The 19,072-nt window shown below is 48.8% G+C and overlaps 2 protein-coding genes across 3 annotated transcripts in view; one reads left to right on the forward strand and one right to left on the reverse strand.

The window, feature by feature from the left end:
* Nucleotides 1-215: 215 nt before the first annotated feature.
* On the reverse strand, nucleotides 216-13,519 carry TAS1R1 (taste 1 receptor member 1). Of its 2 annotated transcripts, XM_069078721.1 has the most exons (6): nucleotides 11,427-13,519; nucleotides 9,430-9,736; nucleotides 6,443-7,201; nucleotides 5,558-5,770; nucleotides 5,053-5,173; nucleotides 216-3,003 (listed from the first exon to the last, which is right to left on the reverse strand). In XM_069078721.1, exons 1-6 carry the CDS (start codon nucleotides 11,606-11,608, stop codon nucleotides 2,072-2,074), a joined length of 2,514 nt encoding a protein of 837 aa, XP_068934822.1. In that variant the 5' UTR covers nucleotides 11,609-13,519; the 3' UTR covers nucleotides 216-2,071. The 2 variants fall into 2 exon arrangements, with proteins under 2 accessions (XP_068934822.1, XP_068934821.1); XM_069078720.1 differs by lacking the exon at nucleotides 6,443-7,201.
* Nucleotides 13,520-13,706: 187 nt separating this feature from the next.
* NOL9 (nucleolar protein 9) overlaps nucleotides 13,707-19,072 on the forward strand; it is a 28,723-nt gene continuing 23,357 nt past the window's right edge. The window contains exons 1-3 of the mRNA XM_069078719.1: nucleotides 13,707-14,255; nucleotides 16,623-16,842; nucleotides 18,223-18,350. Of these exons, the coding sequence (XP_068934820.1) occupies nucleotides 13,707-14,255; nucleotides 16,623-16,842; nucleotides 18,223-18,350 (897 nt within the window). The remainder of the gene's footprint in view (nucleotides 14,256-16,622; nucleotides 16,843-18,222; nucleotides 18,351-19,072) is intronic.

Raw genomic sequence — 19,072 nt, forward strand, 5'->3', positions numbered from 1 at the left:
GGGGTGGAAGGCGGGGGTGGTCCGTTTAAGAGGGAGCGACCGGATGTTGCTCGACTACTCAGCCACTCAGAGGGTCTCAGAAACCACCAATGGGATCACGCGAGGTGAGCGCTCCACCTCCCCGCCTCCCGCGTTGCCTAGGCAACGGCTGAGCGGCGAGCTCGGCCCCGCCCTCAGGCGGAAGCGGGCCCGCTCTGGGCGCCTGGTTCGCTGCCGGAGCGCCCCAGAGTCGCCGGGTCAACCCTTCCTTGGCCGGGGGCGGGGCTCCCCAGGAAGCCGAAAGCAGAGTCGGGGTCACGTTCTTTTTAGCGTCCTGGGTTCTTCGTGTCCTTGGGCTAGGCCTGGCCTTTCTCCTTGAGGAAGGTGTCTCCGTGCCCAGGGTCGGTGCCCGCGAAGCCCGGCCCCGCTCCTCCCCAGCTGGGGGACCGTGGGCTGCAGCGTCACTTCTCTGGGCCTTGGCTTCCTCCCTGTAAGAGTAGGTTGTGGCTGAACTAGCCGACCTCTCTCTGGGCCTCGGTTTCCTATATGTAAAATGAAGGGGCCGGACCAGATTCTCTTCGTTCTAAGCCCCGGGGTGAAACCTTTACTGATCCCTCCAGCCCGGGACGTCTGCTCTCCGCCCCCCTCGCCCCATGCCAGGCCCCGAGCATCTAGGTCTGGGTTCGGATGCAGAAGACCTAGACGGAACCTTGGCTCTGCTGCAGGGACTAGGAATGCAGCGCATTCCCCCGGTGCACCTGTGCTTCCTTCTCTGCAAAATGATGGGCCGGGTGGCGTCTCCGACCCGTGGGATCGTAGGTGTGGAGTTGGGGCAGGTCCTCAGAAGTCATTTCACTACAGAGGAGACCTGGGGAGACCCGAAAGTCATTTGCCCAAAATCCCACAGGTGCTGAGTGGCAGAGCGAGATTTTGGACTAGATCCCGACTCCAAGCCCATCTTTCTACTGTTCCACCAGATCTATGAGCCTGTGATTCAAGTTTCCATTTTATTCTTTCTGGTAAAGAGACTTCAGGAAGTTTAGCAGTTACAGGTGTTTGTTTGGAGATGGAGTCTCTGCCACTTACTAGTTGTGTGACTTTGTATAAGTCACTTTTCCTCTCTCCCTCAGTTTCCTCCTCTATAAAAATGAAGAATTTGGATTTAGGGAATCTCTAAAATTCTTCCTGGTTTTAGATCCTATTACTTAAAGGGTATCAAAGTGCGTACCAGGAAGAGAGGAAGAGCACTGGAGTCAGAGATGCGGGGTTTGAATCCCTACTCTGCCATTTAGTACCTATGTAACCTTGGGAAAATAATTCTTTGGGCCTCAGTTTCCTCATTTGTAAAAATGATGGCATTCTACTGGATGACCTCAAATATTCCAGTTCTAAATCCATTTATCAGTCCTTTTGTTAACTCAAAACCACTTTCCAAACATGAGCTCCAAGACCCCTTTCAGCTCTAAATCCTAAAATGGGTAGAAGTTGATAGGCAGATTTAGACTTAATGTTAGGATAAACTTTCAAAGGATTAAAGCTATTCAGAATTTGAATGGGCTGCCTCTGGAGTTAGTGAGTTCCCTATCACTGGATGTCTTCAAATAGGGACTGAAATGAGGAGATGATTCTTGGTTATACGTGGACTGTACTTTATAGCTTTTCAGCTTCCTTCTGACTCCACTGGCTGTTGTGGGGAGGATTCCTGGTTAGCTGTAGTTCAGACTAGCCTTTGAGGTCCTTTCTAACTCTGATTCTGCTACTGTAGCTATCAAACCACAGGAAAGAAAAGTATGTCCTGTAGAGACTTCTCAATTCCTCATCTTATTCTCCAACCCTACCTAGCCCTGCCCTATCCACCCATCCATCTGTCCATCCATCCATCTGTCCATCCACCCACCCGTCCATCCATCTGTCCACCCATCCGTCTGTCTATCCACCCACACGTTCACCCATCCATCCAATCATCCATCTATCCATCCACCCATCCATCTATTCACCCACCCATCCATCAGTCCACACACCCATCCATCTGTCCACCTGTCCATCCATCTGTCCATCTATCTCCCTTCCTTCCTCTCCCAAGCTGAGAGACTCAGGGGGAGCTGCAGCGTTGTGTGTAGTCTTGGATAGAGGCCTGGAAATACTCGGTGGTGTTGAGGTCTGGGCGGTAGAGGATGACATAGCACTTGGGGAGGAAGTAGCCACTGAAAACACCACTGAGGCTGCTCATGATGACCAGTGCATTGATGGCTGGCAGGTATTTGCCATAGTAGACAGTGGAAGTGGTGGCAAGGCCGATCCAGGAAATGAAGTAGAGGAGGAGGCTGAAGGTGATGCATTTGGCCTCGTTGTAGTTCTCAGGCAGATCCTTGCCCACATAGCTACATGTGAAACAACTAACTGAGAGCAGCCAGGTGTAGAGAATGCTCAGCACATAACCTGGAGAGCCCCCCTTGGAGCACTCCAGCAGCACCAGCTCTGGGAACCGCTTATACTCCTTGGTAGGCTGGGGGGTCCAAGCCACCAGCCACATGATACATATGAGAAGCTGGATAGTTGAGCTCATAACCACAAAGATCTTGGGCCCATGGTTCTGCACCCAGGAATGGTAGAGGGTGGGCATCTTGGCTGACAACTTGAAGATGATGACCAGCTGGAAGGAGCGGATGGTTAAGCAAGAGAGGAAAATGGCAAAGCCCAGGGCAAAGAGAGACTGCCGCAGCAGGCAGGTGAGTGGCGTTGGCTCCCCAAGGAAGCAGTAGGGGCTGCAGCTGGCGCCTGCCAGTGACCCCAGCATGAGGAAGCACATCCTGCCCCCGGCTGATCTCACCACAGGGGTGTCCAGATGCCGGGCAAACAGGCTGGCTACCCCCGCCAGCAGGAGTAACAGCAGTGTGTTAGCACCCATGAGCACCAAGGAGACTGGATGGTGCCAGGTGAGGAACTCGATGGTGCGGTTGAAGCATGTCTGGCTGCCCTCTGGGGACCATTCTTCTTTCTCACACGAATGGCAAAGATACTGGTCTGTAAGGAAGGGGGAGAAGAACCCTGAGCAGAGATACCATCAGCAAGCCAAGGAGAGCAGCAAAGTTTACTAACTACGTGCAAAGCACTGGCCAGACTAGGGGACAAACAGAGACACAGGGTTCTAGCTTGGAATACTTTGGCATAAGGTCTGAGTGAAGATCAAGCCACCTGCATCTCTGCATTTTGTCCATGAGATTTCTGTTCCACGACCTGCAGTAAATTCTTCATAGAGCTCCATACATGCATATCCTGGGGACCCTTCTCTAGGCCCTACATTCTGTGGGTACTACAATAGCCCTGGCGTTATCCATTGTCCTTGTAGCCCACATAAATAGATCTTAGTTTGTTACTGAATAGAGTTCACTATACTGTGTAATCAGAACCTTGAAAAGCTGTTCACAGCAGCAGTCCTCTGGAAAGCTGCTCCTGCTTGGCTTTATAGACAGCAGACTCCTTCCTATGATGGCCCCTTGTAGCCCCTTTTCTCAGCTGAATGGCTACATTTTATTTGTGTAGATGGCTTTCACTACTTTGAAGAGTAAGGTGATTTCCACATCCCCTCCAATACTTCCATTAACCAAACTCATCTTCCTGACTTAGGGCTCAGTGATTTCTCTGTTTTGGGGTTTTTAAGAGCAGAAAGGAATAGGCAAGAATATTCTGAGGAAAGGATATGAAAACTTCAACCAAAACCAGACTGGGAAGAATGAGTCATTTTAACTAGTCACTAGAATTGGCACACTGTGTGACATAGTAAACATTTAATAAATGCATGTTGACTGACTGATGGACTGACCTGGGCCATGATCTACTATATGAATTCTCATTGGATAGTGTGGGTCTGATCATTTGTCCACTGGAAAGATTCTATTATTTGTATCTCGGCAGAGGAAGTCAAAGAAGGACCTGACAAGTATGGCATCATCAGACTGTACCAGCCCTGTAAACAGGGCCCATGTGTAGGCCTCCATGAAGGGGTAGGAAAGGGAAGTCAGTTTTAACGAGGTGGTGGGAATAGGCTATAACCACTGTTAGGTGGTAAGACGGAAGCTATGGGATGAGCTTGGGTCTAAAGATTTCCTGGTGCTCATGATTGGGTCTTAACACCCTTGGTTTTGATCTACTCTGAGAACAATTTTTACCCCATTATGGATACTAAGCATAGGGAAGCTGTCTAATGAGATTATAATTCACATTTATCTAATACTGTAAGTTTTATAAAGCACTTTGTTTTTCAGTCGTGTCTGACTCTCAGTGACCCCGTTTGGTCTTTTCTTGGCAGAGATACTGGAGTGGTTCGCCATTTCCTTTTCCTGCTCATTTTACAGAAGAAGAAACTGAGGCAAACAGGGTGAAGTGACTCTCCCAGGATCATACAGCTAGGAAGTGTCTGAGGCCAAATTTGCTTTTTTTGGGGGGGGGGGGAGGGCAATGTCACACAGCTAGTTTTTTTGTGTTAAGTGTCTGAGGCCAAGTTTGAACTCAGGTCCTCCTGACTCCAGGGCCGATGCTCTATTCACTGTGCCACCTAGCCGCCCCCTGAGGGCAAATTGGAACTCAGGAAGATGAGTCTTCCTGACTCCAGGCCCAGCGTTCTGTGCACTATGGCGCCACCTAGTGCCCACAAAGCACTGTACATATATTATTTCATTTGATCCTTAAAAGAGCTTGGTGAGGTAGGTACTTCCTTTTATCCCCATTTTGCAAATTTAGAGACACTGAATTGGGATTAAGTGACTTGCCCAGGGTCACATAGTAAGAGCGGGAGGCAGAATTTGAGCCTTCCGAATTCCTATATTTCTGCATACTACATGATGATGAAATGACTCCAGAGCCTCTGTTCTACATTTTCTGATGAGAATAACTGCTTTGGAAACTTTGAAGTGCTATATAAATGTCTATTATAAAAATAATATAAATTATACAGGGTGCCATAAAAGTCTGCCAAGACTCAGACGTTGGTCTTGAGTAGGGAGTTGGGGGGAGGAGTATTAATCTTTGGAGCTGTGAGGAAGAAGGCAGGCCTCAGGAAGGGTGGTCACTCACCACTGCTGTTGAGGAAGGTCCCAGGTGGACAGGGCACACATTCAAAGCAGCAATGGTACAGTCCCATAATCCTTCGTGCCTCTCCTGCTAGACAGTCCTCGGAGCACACTGACCGAGGCACCTGGATAAAACCACAGGCAATCCAAGTTCAGACTGGAGGGGCCACAGCCAAAGGAGGGGGATGAGCAGGAAGGACCTTAAAAGGCAAAACTGTAGAAAGACTCAGGAAGCCAGGAAGAGGGACAGATGTCAGAACCTCGACATTGCAGGACTTGCTTCCTGGATTATCTCCCTTTGGATTTTCCTAGTAGACATAGATAAGAGTTGTGTCCTCAGAAACTGCCTCAGGGTCTGGCATGCTTCGAGTTTTTATTTATTGCTTTGTGGAGACTATCCCACCCTGACATCCCCCAGTCATCCCTAAGTCCTGGGCATGAGACTGCCTTATCAGAGAGTGACCTCGCCAATGACTATCCCAGTGTGATTCCCAGAGGTAGCTTGTTACCTGTTTTTTCCCTTTGTGCCAGCGGATTTTAGTCTCATCTATTTCCAAGTGAACTGGGAACCATGTGAAAGCTCCAATGATTTTGTAGGTCCAATTAGTGCCATTCCAGTCCCATGTAATAATATCATATCCACTGAATGGATCTCCATTTTCATTAAAGGACACAGGGTTTCCATGCAGCGTGAAATTCACCTTCTTGACCTCCTCCAGCAACTACAACATATAGCAACCATGTACCCCAACCACAAACTGCACAGAGCCTCCCTTGAGTACCCAACCTGAGCAAAGCCAAAGAATGTGAGATTTAAGAGAGGAAACGGCAGCTAGCTGGCACAGTGGATAGAGCCCCAGCCATGGAATCAGGAGGATCTGAGTTCAAATGTGACCTCAGGCATTTATTATCTATGTGACTCTGGGCAAGTCATTTAACCTGACTGCCTCCTTCATTGAGAGAGAGAGGAAATAAAAGCATCAAGGTGGGAATCTACTTTCTTAGAAAGTGTTGAGCCCAGACAGGTCTGGGTTATTTAGAGATAGATGGCTTCTTCCATGGGATCTCTTCCCCTTCCTAAGTGAAAAGGGATATGGTAGAGGGGTTCCCTTGTTGAGTTTTTACCTCTGAATTTCACCTTTAGGAATCCAGGGGCATGACAGGGAGGAGAATGGGAAAATGTGGGGAGATGAGAGTTTCCTTCAGGGGACTTGCCCTTGATTTCCTGGTTTTCCCTTTCCCTTCCCACACTGAGACTGTAGAGAGGTGTACTCTGATCTAGCTATATCTGAGCTCTAAGAGCAATGACATGAGTCCCTTGGGTACTGCAGGATGCCTGGAGAATCATCCTTCTAGAGCAGTGCTTTGTGGAGGCCAAGCTCCCCCCCTCTCACCTGCCAAGGATAGATCTTGCCTGTGGTACAGATTCCTGAGGGGCAGCCCAGGAGTTGGTGCAGCCCATGGGCTACAGAATACACAGCAGTATACACATTGTAGGCTGAATTCATGGAAAATGTAGTTATCTCAGTATCGATATCTGTTGTGAAAAACAGATGCTGATTGCAGATCTGATCATCCCCATCCTGGGCAGGATCAGTTGATGGCTCTGAGGTCTTCTTAGCCTGGGCATAGGCCTTTTCGAACTCCTTCATTCCAAGGATTTGTCTTTGTGGGATAGCTACCCCAATCACTGTCCCAATCCTTGAAATGCCAGACACCTGTGTGATGAAACTGGAGATGGACCAGTCTTCTGTGGCTATCCACACTTTGTCAGTCACGTTCCTCAGCACAACCGCATTAAAGAAGATGTGGGCTGCATATCTAGTAGAGAAGACAACCACCACCTTGGCTCCAGACTTTGTAAGGGACAGCATCATATCCTGCATCGTGCTGTCATCAGCTTGGGCTGAAATGGGCACGATGTCTTTGTGGGCAATGCAGATGTCCTCTTCAGTGACCAAGTTCTCCAGCATCTGCACCCCCTCCAAACCATAGTCATCATCACTGCCGATCACCGAGATCCAAGACCAGCCAAACTCCTTCAGCAGCATCACAATCGAATGAACCTGGTGCTTGTCACTTGGGATCGTGCGCAGGAACGAGGGGTACACCGCCTTCTCACTGAACTTCGTGCTGGTTGCCCCATAGCTGATCTGTGGGGAAGGAATTCTGGGGTGTGGCTTCAGTTGATCAAGGACCAAAAATTAAGCACTCTGCTAGGTTCTGGGGACACCAAGACTTCTGCTCTCAAATTGACCGAGGGAGGGAGACAATACACACATAAACATATTCAACATGGGACTACACGGACTAGGGGGAGGGGAGAACTCAGGAAAGGCTTCCAGAAGAAGGGGGCATGTGAGTCCTTTAAGGGATTCTAAGAGGCAGAGGTGAGGGAGCAGTACATACCAGGAATGGAGGCTAGCCAGGCAAAAGCAAAGAGGTCCATGTGACTGAACCACAGGATAGATGAAGGGCAGCTTTGTATAATAAGGCTGGGAAGGTAAGTTGAACTTAGGTTAGTACTTTAAATGCCAAGCAGAGGAGTTTACATTTGAGCCAAAGTATAATAGGAAATCTCTAGAGTGTGCTGAGAAGCAGTGTGGTAGGTAGAGTTCTGGCCTGAGAGGAAGACCTGAGTTCAAATCCTATCTGAGACACATGAGCAGTGTGACCCTAAGCAAGTCACTTACCGTATCTGAGCTTTAGTCCCCTTTTGTCCTCTTATCCCCTCATTTAGTCCCCTTGTCTTCTAGCTCTAAATCTAGGATTGCATGACTATGAGCTGGGGAATGACATGGCTCAGACCTGTGCTTTAGAAATATCACTGTAGTGGTTTTATGTAGAAAGGACTGGAGTAGGGAGAGGTTTGAGGCAAAGAGACAAATGAACAGTGCAGTAGTCCAGGCAGAGGCAATGAGGGTCTGCACTAAGTCAGTGTGCATTTATGAAGTGCTTGCTATGTACCTATATGGTATGATGCTGAGTGTGGGGATATTAAGAAAGGCAGCAGTCCCTGACCCCAAGGAGTTCACAATTTCTTTTTGCTTTTTGGAGGGCAGTTGGGGTTAAGTGACTTGCCCAAGGTCATGTGGCTAATTTTTGTGTCAAGTATCAAAGGTCAGATTTGAACTCAGGTCCTCCTGACTCCAGGGCCGTGCTCTGTTCACTGCGCCACCTAGTCGCCCCAAGGAGTTCACAACTTAATCAAGGAGACAACATGCTAATAGTTATGTACAAACAAGACAGAGACAGCATGAATTGGAGCTAATCAACAGAAGAAAGGCTCTAACATTAAAGAGAATAAGAAAATCCTGCTTGTAGAAGGTGGAATTTTATCTGAGACTTGGAGAAAGCCACAGAGGGTAGGAGGTAGACAGGAGGAGAGAGCATTTCAGGCATGGGAGAATAGCCAGAGAAGATTTCCTAGAGATGGTTTGTTTTGTGGAAGCAACAGCAAAGAGGCCAGTGTCACTGGGTCACGGAGTACAAAGTGGAAGAAGACTGGGAAGACAGGAAGGGGTCAGGTTATGAAGAGCTCTAAAAGACAGAGAAAAGATGGGGAAATAGGAATCCAATTAGCATTGTATATCTGGGCCAAATAAGACTGATCAGCCTAGAGTAACACTGATGGTGGGAACCTGGGTTATTGGCAAGATGGTGATGGACTTGAAAGAACTCTGGAAGCTCAGAAGCGGGGTGCATTTGGAAGAAAGATATTCAGAAGGAAAGGTTGGTCAATAGTGTCAGATGCTGAGAGAGGTCAGGAAGGATAAAAACTGAGAAAAGGCCTTTAGCCTCTGCAGTTAAGAGGTCATTGGTAACTTTGAAGAAAGTTATTTGAGCTGAGTAAAGAGGTCAGCCTTCAGATTGCAAAGAGCAGAAAAGAATGAGAGTTAGGAACTACAGGGGATGAGCATAGATACCTTTTTTGTCCCTTAGGAGTTTGGCTGAGAAAAGGAGAGACAAGACACTGGTTTGAGCAGACAGTAGTGCTTTTTGAGGACAGGAGAGACAGGCATGTTTGTAGGCAGCAGGGAAGGAATGAGGAAAAAGAGAGGTTAATGTTTAAGGGAGGACAATTCTGGGGCAATCTACCAGAGAAGATGAGAAGATGAGAAGGGGTGGGATTGGGGGGGGGTGTAGAAGAGTTGGCATGATCCAGGGCAAGGGTCACTTATTCATCAGATATTCATTCTTAAAGGGGAGGATAAGCCATGGTATCAAGGGGTCATGAAATATAAAGAAGGAGAAGGGGGAAATTTGTGTACACCAGTCAAAAACCAATGATTGACAGCCATTGGTTCAACCTGAAAATAACATAGGAATAGGCTGGTACACATTAATGGTCTGGATAGAGGACCTAAAGGCTCCAGCTTACCTGGGGGATCAAGAATGTGCTCAGTAGGGATGCAGATACGGAGGTCATCTCAGAGCTGCTTGGCCCAATCACTGCTACTGCCTTGGGGTAATAGCTGAAGAAGTTTTCAGGAATTTTGATATGATTGCCTCTGGGCTGGGAGAGAATGCTTAGTGTGGCATACACATTTGAAGACTTTGAACACACATCATAGAGTTCGTAGCCCAGAGTAATATTGGGAAGCAGAGAGCTGGAGTTGTTGATCTCCTCTATGGTATACCTCATTGCCTGGAAGAGGTGGTAGCCATGGCCATTGAAGATCTTGGACCTGTGGGAAAGGTAGGACCAGAGAAGTAAGGATGGTCATCAGCACTGAGTCCCCAAACCCGAGGTCAAGACCTTTCTCTCTCCTCCTAACGGAGGTAGGGTTCTAGTCCTCTCTATGTTATGGAATATCTAACATGTATATATTATGTTAAGGTTTGCAAAATGCTCTATGGAGATTATCTCATTGATTTAGACCTTCATGTTTCCTTGAAGATCTGTGATATAGATATGACATTACCCACATTTTACAGGTAAGAAAATTGAGGCCCAGAGAGGCTATGTAACTTATCAGTAAGTATTGGGGTAGAATTTGAGCTCAGTTCTTACTCCAAGGTCAGCTCTCCATTCACGGCACCATCTGCTCTATTATCTTTGGTCACTCAGTAACTTGTAATAGTGACCATCTTATTGTGAGGGTACTTAGTCTACTGACAGCAGAGGCTAGAGAGAAGACTAGTCTGGGAGTCTGGAAGATCTCAGTTCCAGTATCACCTCTGACACATGGGACCATGTTAGTGAACCTCTCAGTGCTCCAGACTTACACTCTGAGACTATCAGTTGCAGAGAAGGTGCCCACTTGTATCAGAGGAAGGAGTTTCCTCACCTGGGAGGTCCAGGGATGAATGAGATCACAAGCCCAGTCACTCTGTTATTCTATTTCTATGAACTTGGCTTGTACATACCAGGCAGCATTACAAAGAGACAAATTTGGCCTCTCGATGTCAGGAAAAACTAACTAGAGCTACTCATGAGTGTGATGGGCTATTTAGGAAGGTCCTTGTCTGTGGATGTCTTCAGGCAGAGGCTGGCTGACTACTTGTTGGGTAGCCTGGAGTGGGGGTTCCTTTTGGGGTATAGGCTGGACTAACTGGCTCCTGAGACACCCCCCTAAAATTCTGTGGGAAGGAAGGAAACAAGCGCTTTTTTTCCCTGTTGAATTTCTTAACAAGCCCTTTTAAAGCACCTACTACATGCTAGGCCCTGTGCTTTACAAATATCTGATTATATTTTTCCACAACAACTGTGGAAGGCAGGGGTGATTTAATAATAGCTTATTTTACAGAGGAGGAAACAAGGCAAACAGGCATTAAATGACCCATCCAAGGTCCTAAGTATAAGTGTCTGAACCAGGATTTGAATTCAGGCTTCCTGACTCCAAGCCCAGTGCTCTGTGCATTATGGCACCCCCTACTTGTGATTCTGCGTGTGTTGTGTCATTTTTGGAAGGAAAGGAGAATTCAGATTTTTATCACCATTTGCCTAGGCAGTGTTAAAAGAGAAGCCATTACATTAAAAAGTCTTTTCTCTTGATGAGTCTAGTTGGAAAGACAAAAGGACACTTGAAATGTGGAGCCTAATTGTAATTCAACAGAAAAAGCCCAGAGCAAAATAATCAAAAAAGCAAGGGCAGAGGGAAAAGAGTAAAAGATAAATGAGGATGGGTGAGCTTTCCAGGGAAAGATTCCCAAAGGAAGCCTGTCTTGAGTGAGCTCTTGGCGATAGAGAGTGGTGTAAATGGGTAGTAAGGAAAAGGGAGGGCCATTCAGATGGAGGTCTTGGTTCTGCAAAAATCCAGAGGCAAGGAAGGAATTAGCAAGTTGACTCCAAGCTGAGTAGATTTCACCCTGAAAGGGAACAGCACTACTCTGTGGATGACTTCCATGAGGTAGTGGTTCAGATCCCTCACTTACCTCTCACACAGGGTCACCTCAGGTCTCCTTTTGACTTGTGAGGCAGAGTGGATGGGGAACAGTCCAGCAATGATATGATCCCCAGGCATCCTGAAGTCAGAAGGGGTTTCCATTTCTTGACAGCTGAAGAGGCAGCAAATGAGAAGAGTCAGGTAGACAAGGTGAGATTTCATATGGAACATGCTGCCCAGATGGAGAATCTAGGTCTTCTCTTCCTCTTGATGTTAGAGGTGTTAGTCCTGGAAACTCAGGACTATTGAAATGGGCAGAATCTGGAGCTTCCCCCTCATCCTCCTCAATTTTATGCTTTGGAAAGGGGCGGTCCTTGGATATGATATACAAAACCCAACTCCACAGCTAAAATGTTTTGAGTTGGACTTCCTGGCTTGCGGTTCTGCACAGGAACCCAAGGGGTGCTCTTGGGGCAAATGAGGGGATGAATTGTCCTTGCCTCAACCAGGTGGCACCCACTGCCTCTCATTTGACAATTGTGGATTTAGATCAGGAAGGGTGTGGTGGAGTTTTTGTTGTGTTAGAGTTTTGCCAAACCTGGAGAGGCTGCATCAAAGGAAGCCATTTGTATAATTTAGCTGGGGGTCTACCCTGCTGTATATTGGAGCTAGAGGAACAGATCCTGGGCTAACCATCCTCCTGAGGCAGACCTCATCAATTCCTTTGTTCTGCGCCTTTTTGTTGCACTCAGATGGGAAAACGGGAAGGACCTGTGATATTGGCAGTCCAGGGATTTCTTAGAGTGAGAGAGGCAGTGTCTTACTGTCGAGAGGACAATGAACTTGGGGTAGGGAAGGCTGGGGTTCAAATCTCTAAGAAAGTCACCACTTCTCTCTCAGTTTTCTCACCTGTATAATAAGGGGGTTGGTTTTAGCTTCAAAAGTCCCTCAGGAACTTTTAAATCTATGCTGTTATTTCATTATTCCAATTCTTCATGACCCACTTTGGGGTTTTCTTGTCAAAGATTCTGGGGCGGTTTGTTATTTCGTTCTCCAGCTCATTTTACAGATCAGGAAACTGAGGCAAACAGGGTGAAGTGACTTGCCCAGGGTCACACAGCTAGCCAGTGTCTGAGGCTAGGTTTGAGCTCAAGGAGATGAGTCTTCCTGGCCCCAGGCCCAGTGCTCTGATCATTGCGCCACCTAGCTGCCCAATCTATATAATTCTTTTTATTTCCTCAACCTGTTGTTAACTTTAGGTCTTCGGACATTTTAAAAAAGGGTTTCATAATTATTTCAATAGTTTATTTCTTTTGTAACCCTATGTGTTCTATTTTATGCGTTTAAAAATCTTATTCTAAGAATCGGTCCATAGGCTTCATCAGGTTGCCAAAGGGATCCATGAACCCCCAAAAGTTAGGAACCCCTGCCTTCACCAATGTCAACCATCTACTTATTTCTTAACTAATTTTTCTTATCCCCAAATCTAAATTTAGTTCAACCTCAAGTCAAAGATTAAACCCTTCACATCATCAACAAACGACAAGATAACCTTTGTTATCAGGAAGCTGATGGGGGAAGGCAGTAAGCATTTAATAAGCGCCTACTGTGTGGTTGGCACTTTTTCCTCCTTTGACCCTCACAACCACCTTGGGTGCTTTTACTATTCCCATTTGCAGATGGGGAAGGAGAGGCTGGCAATTGGTCAATTGCCCTCCTCTTCCCAGGTCGGCCTGCTGCTAGAGGCAGGATTTGCACTCAGGTCTCTCGCCCAGCCCCCGATGTGGAGCGCAGTGTGACTCTGCCGGGGGTAGATGGGGCAGGCTGGGCTGCCGCACAGTCAGCACGTGCTGGACCCCGGGGTCCAGTGAACTCGGGAGGTGGATGTCCGTCTGCGTTCCCTATGCCCCGTTAGCCCTAGAGTCTTTCACATGGGCCTTTAAGGCCGCGGTTCGACGTGGGGCGCAGAAGTCGTCAGAGGGCTGGTGGCCGGAGCAAACCCGGGGTCCGCTCTCGCTTTCCCCGCCCGCCGCCCCTCCCCCTAGTCTCCCGGGTTCCTCCCTGGGGCTAAAAGACAAATGTATGCAAAGCAAGGGCATGCAAACGAGCGCCTGCTTTGGTTCGGCCCGTCAGTCCGCGAGGCTGGGGTGGGCGCCAGCGCCAGGTGGAGGAGCCCATCCGGAGGCGGGGGAGGGGGAGCAAGGGGAGGGCCCGCGCCGCAGACGTGCCGCGCCGGCGGCCCACGCGAGGGCGCGCGCGGACCCGGAGCCCGGCCACTTCTCGCGAGAGGCTCCAAGGGAAGGGAGCGGCGGGAGCCGGCGGACGCGGCATGGCCGACGTGATGGTCTACGGGAAGGAGGGCGCCAGCCGCCTGGGCTGGACCCGGCTCCGCCGGGCCCGCTCCCCGCTGGGCGTGGGCCGCCGGGCGCGGCGGCGGGCCCGCTCCTTGGCCGTCGGGAGCCAGCGGCGGCTGCGGCTGCGGCTGCAGCAGGCGGAGGCGGCCGGCGTGGCTTGGCTCGACGAGCAGGGTGCGGCGGAGGCTTTGGTGGTGGGAGCCGATTGGAGCGCCCGGGAGAAGAAGGCGCGGAAGAAGAAGGCACGGCGGCGGGAGCGCGCCGAGCGCGAGCGGCGGGAGCGCGAGGAGCAGCGGCTCGAGCGCGAGCGCGGGGAGCGCGAGTGGAGGCAGCTGCGGCAGCTGTGCACCAAGCGCGTGCGCGACGGGGACGGGGACGCGGAGGAGCGCGCGACCCCCGCGCCGGGGCCCGAGGCGGCCGTTGAGGCGGATGGGCCAGAGGAGCCGCCCCGGGCGCCTGGCCTTGGCGAGCCTTTCTTGGTGCGGGCCAAGGCCGGCCTCCTGATGCTGCTGAGCCACTCGCAGGTCAGTCCTGGGGCTGGGGGCGGGGTAGGGAGGGAAACTGAGGCTCGCGGGGCGGGAACTGGGCCCGGCTCACGGACACCGATAGGATGGAGGCCGGCTTTGATTGGCGGGACGGAAACAGCTCCCTCCCCCAGACCTCTAGCACCGCCCCCTCCTTTTACGGAAGGGAAACTGACCCTGAGAGCCGAGGGGAGGGGTGCCTGAAGCTGTTGCATTTCGGGAAGCCCCAGACCCTCCTCCTAGCCCACCCTAACCCTCCTACACCCGGGGAAGCAAGAAACTCACGGGGGGTGCACTGGTCCAAGCTGTCATTCTCCGGGCCACGCCCCTTGAATTTAGTGATAACCGAACCAATCCCCTAAGAAAAAGCATATGTTCGGTAAAACCTAAGGCCTCGTGTGGCCTCGAGCCCGAAGGTTCCCCACCAGTGACTGATAATCTCCTGGTCCTTTCGAGGGCCTGAGTTTCTTTCTAGGGTCTGAGTTTTCCTGCCCCCGTATCTCTCGAAAGGGTGCTAAGGGAAACAATGTTTTCACCTACAAGAAATAGAACTTGTGCAAAGAAAACAAAAAGCAAAAGGGATACAAGTTGTAGTGTCATAATGAACAAGGCCTGGGTTTGGATGCGGGCTTTGATACTTAGTACCCGAGGCTCCATCTTTGCTGGGCTCCGTCTGTGTCTGAGTGAGAGCATTGACCTTTTAAACCTGGTGAATCGATGGCATTGTTTGGACTTCCGCTGCTTGGGGAATGATTGATCCTAGAGATGAACCGGTCATAGACTTTAAGATTGCATGGACCTTGGTCCCACCCAGGCATTTTATAGAGGCGGAAGCCAAGGACCAAGGATGCTAGGGGACTTGTTTGTTCAAGCTTATACAGCTGTGGGGTAAAACCTAGAACGTAGAGTTCTTGGTTCAGTACTCTTTATATTACACCATGTTGGTTTCCAGAAATGGGAGATCCTTTTAAAAACTGATGTCCAGGTTCCAAATATGTGATCTGAAATTGAAGACGTTCTTCTTTTGACAAATTTGTTTAGCTCTGGCAATGGCATAGCCCCACATTAGCTGGTTGATTTTTTTTTTTATTAGTGGCTAACTGTACTTCCCATTCATGTGGATGTTGCTTTTACCCATAGGATGAGAGTGTGTTGAAGACTGTCTTGTCAGTGTCTCACCACAGCCTGACTGGGCTCAGTTAAGGACATGGAGTTTTCACTAAATTAGAGACATAGCACAGGAGGTTGGTGAAATATGAGTGATCTCTTAGAGCACACAGTCTTGATCTGTCATCTTTAAAAAAAAGTTTGATCCCTTTGGTAGAACTGGTTTCCTTTATGCATTTTAAAATCTTCTGAAAAGGGGTCCCTAGGTTTCATCAGATTTCCAAAGGGATTCATGTCACAGAAAAGAGGAGGAACCATTGTCCTAGAGATTATAGCAGTCTGCCCTTCCCTGGGAGGTCATAGAGTGGAAAGAATCCTTCATCCAGAGTAAGAAGATTTGGGACAGAAGACTAGTTTGACTACCAAACCACACCACTTGTGTGACTGGTCAACAAATGGATGAGTCAATGAATTTAAAGCATTTTCTAAGCTCTGAACTGGATGCTGAGGCTACAAATAGAAAAATCAGCGATTTCCTTCTCTCAGCCCCTACAGGGCTGATGAAAAGTCTTGGAGAGTGTGAAGGTAGATGACCAGCAAGGCCTCGAACCTGTTCAATTCTGGGGATAGCTATAGTACAGACAGTGGCAGTAGTCCTTTATCTCCTAGGAGGGGAAGTAGTTCTTGACTCTCATCTCATCCAAACCGTGAGCCGTCCAACAGCTGGGGGAAAGTGGTTTCTGGTACACAGGAAGCCCTTAATAAATGCTTTTTGAGAACTACATTCCCTCCTATCATGCCCCCTGGCTAGACAGAATGGATTCTGGGATGGCCTAGAGTTGGGGACAAGGGAAGAAGAGAAAAGGGGAATGGGCCACCATGGCAACTTTTTGAGTCCCATTTCTCATCTCTATAATGAGGGGAATAGAGTAGATCAGGGATTCTTAACCCCTGGGGTGTTCTGGTAAAGCATATGCACTCATTTTCAGGAGGACATTTTTAAGTGTATAGAATGGATTATTTAGGATTACAAAAGAAACCTATTATATTGCAATACAGTTATAAAAATTTTTCTTTAAGTTCCTGGACCTATCCCAAGTCCCTTCCTGCTTCCAAGCCCTTATTTTCTTGGTGCTTAGAAATTGATCCTTCCTTAGATGACATGGTGATAGGTGAGTTCTTTAGAACTTTGTAATTATTTGATAGTTGGTCTCCAAATTAATAGTGTTTAAGTTTCTTCTTTTCTCTTTCCCCTGCTAGTCTTTGACCTTCACTGGGAAGTGTCGGATGACCTGTCTTTATGGCCGAGTGCAGGTATTTGGCTTCATCATCAACCAGGGCCAGCCAGCCTATGACCTTTATTCTCCCCACACCAACTGTGCCCTAAATATTGAAGCAATTAGCTACGTGATGCCAGAGAAAACCCTAAAAGATATGAAACTGGAAGTCCGGTCTTTGATCAAAGATCATCTTTCTTCAGGTAATTAAAAGATTTGGAGAATTATCACTATTCATTCCTCAAATATAGGTTGAGCATATATATAGATATGCAGGGCATTGTGCTAGGTCCTGAGGGATCTGCAGTTAAGTAAAATACAGCCTCTGCCCTCTGGGGGGGGAGGGACTGGGAGGGTGCCTAGGTATACATGTGACTGATAGAACCTGGCATATGATAAATGACTGGAAGGCTGTGCCCTGGGTTCAGAGACGGGAGAGAGCTCATTTGCTGAGGAGAAAGGAGAAGTTATCATTTCAGCTGGGCCCAAAGGTATTATAAGTAAAGGAGACGTGTGAAGGAATAGGGATGGGAAACCAGGCTCATAGAATGAGCAGTGGGCAGCTTGGCTTGGCCAAAGGCGAGGTTACTAGTAGAAGAGCAGCACGTTTTTAGGCTGGGAAAACAGACGGGAGCCATACTGTGAAGGGTCAGAGGGAGCAGACTAGCCTGTAATTAATTCAGTGGACGGTGGAGGTTTTGGAACAGGGAAATGAACGATATGTCCAGAGCGGTGTTGTAGAAAGGTTAATCCAGCAGGGAGTGTGGGATGAATTGGAGGGGAGAGAAGAGGGAGACAAGGGTCCACTTAGAAAACTGTGGAAGGAGTCAGTGGGTAAGCATTTATTAAGTGCCTGCTGTGTGCCACGCCCTGGGCTAAGCTCAAGGGATACAAAGAGGCTCTAGACAGTCCCTGCGCTCCAGGGGCGGAGTCTGACAGGAGAGGCCTTCTGAGGCCTAGCTGTCTGTAAGGTGGGGTAATGCTAACAGCGCCAGCTTCTGATGGGCTGTGGTGGGGCTCAGCGGAGGCATTTGTGAATGGCCTCCGGCCACATAGTAGGAACTTACTAAGCGTGGTTTCCTTCCTTCTTTCCTTCTCATAGCAAAGATAGGATTGAGCTGGAACTTGAAGGAAGCCAGGAGACTGATAGAGGAGGGATGGGGAACAGCCAGCTGGGAGATGGAGCGTCTTGTATGAGGAGCGGCCAGGCAGCCAGTATCACTGGATTGCAGAGTATGTGGGGATGAGGAAGGTGTGAGAAGCCAGGAAGATTGCAGGGCCTGGTTATGAGGGACTTTGAATGCCCGTGTAGTTTATATTAGACTCTGGAGGTTTTAGGGAGTTGCTGGAGTAGGAGGGGGGTGACATGGTCAGACCTATGCTTAAGAGGAATCCTTCAGACAGGTCAGAACGGGCTGGAGTGGGTGGGACCTGAGGCAGGGAGGCCAGCCAAGAGGCTCTCAGAATGGTCCTGGCATTTGGTGACCAGGCAGACAAGGTGGTATCAGTCCAGTCTGGGAAATAGCACCGCCAGAGTTACTGAATTACAACTTCTGAAGTAACTTGCTTTGTTCTTTTTGCAGCTAACGCGTTGCTTGTGATAAAACAGTTTTCTCCTATGTGTTCCATTGTCCTGCTAGAAAGTCTGGAGACCCCTGCTACAGACTTCATTCTGAGCTACCCAGCTTTTTCTCACCTTTTCTCAGGAAAGGTAGTATTCTCCATGTACTTTGTAGGCATGTGTCCCTCTGGCCAAGTGGAGCCAGGTCTGTCATCTCCTGAGGGATGCTCGTGCATGGCTCTGTTAAGGAGAGACCAGACGTGACCAGTTGGATTAGACGGATGAGACATTGAATGAATGGGCTGTTAGGGGGCTCTTGGGATGGTAACGCTGCCTGGCTTCTCCTTCTCAGTCTCCTTTGCCAGCTCTTCATCCAGCTCATACCACTAAGCTGGAGTTCCCCTAGGGCTTGGTCCTGAGCCCTCTTCTGTTCCTTCGTCCCTGAGCTTCACCATTTTTGTCACAGCCCCCGTGATAGTCACTCTGGTGAAAACTTTGAACCCTTCTCATAATACTGGTTTTTAAATACGTGAAATAAAATACAGAGGATTACCAAGTAAGCCAATGATACTGAAACGTAGCCATCAGGATATCACAGAGATATTCACAGACTCCAAGTTAAGAATGCCTGCTCCAGAACATCTCACTTTGTACTCTCCTCAGTTCCTGTCAGCTCAGTTGTTCTTTCTGTGCTGACGACTCCCACATGTCTGTCCTGTCTTAGTCTTTCTGAGCTCCAGTCCCATGTTGCGTATGGCCTGCTTCTGGGACATTCTGAACTAGATGTTCCACAGACATTTCAAACTCAGTACAGAACTCATTCTTAACCCCCAAACCTTTCCTTCTAAATCTCCCTATTACTGTCCATGGGA

Source organism: Petaurus breviceps, unplaced genomic scaffold, assembly GCF_028583685.1.
Source record: "Petaurus breviceps papuanus isolate PSGF00001 unplaced genomic scaffold, PetGlider_PUasm1.0 91041, whole genome shotgun sequence".
Taxonomy (NCBI): domain Eukaryota; kingdom Metazoa; phylum Chordata; class Mammalia; order Diprotodontia; family Petauridae; genus Petaurus; species Petaurus breviceps.

Coding starts and splice junctions, on each gene's coding strand:
- TAS1R1 (XM_069078721.1), bottom strand. CDS start 11,608: ATGTTCCATATGAAATCTCACCTTGTCTACCTGACTCTTCTCATTTGC. Junction 7,202..9,429: donor GCACATTCTTGATCCCCCAG/GTAAGCTGGAGC, acceptor CCTTCCCCACAG/ATCAGCTATGGGGCAACCAG. Junction 5,771..6,442: donor GCAAGATCTATCCTTGGCAG/GTGAGAGGGGGG, acceptor TATATGTTGTAG/TTGCTGGAGGAGGTCAAGAA.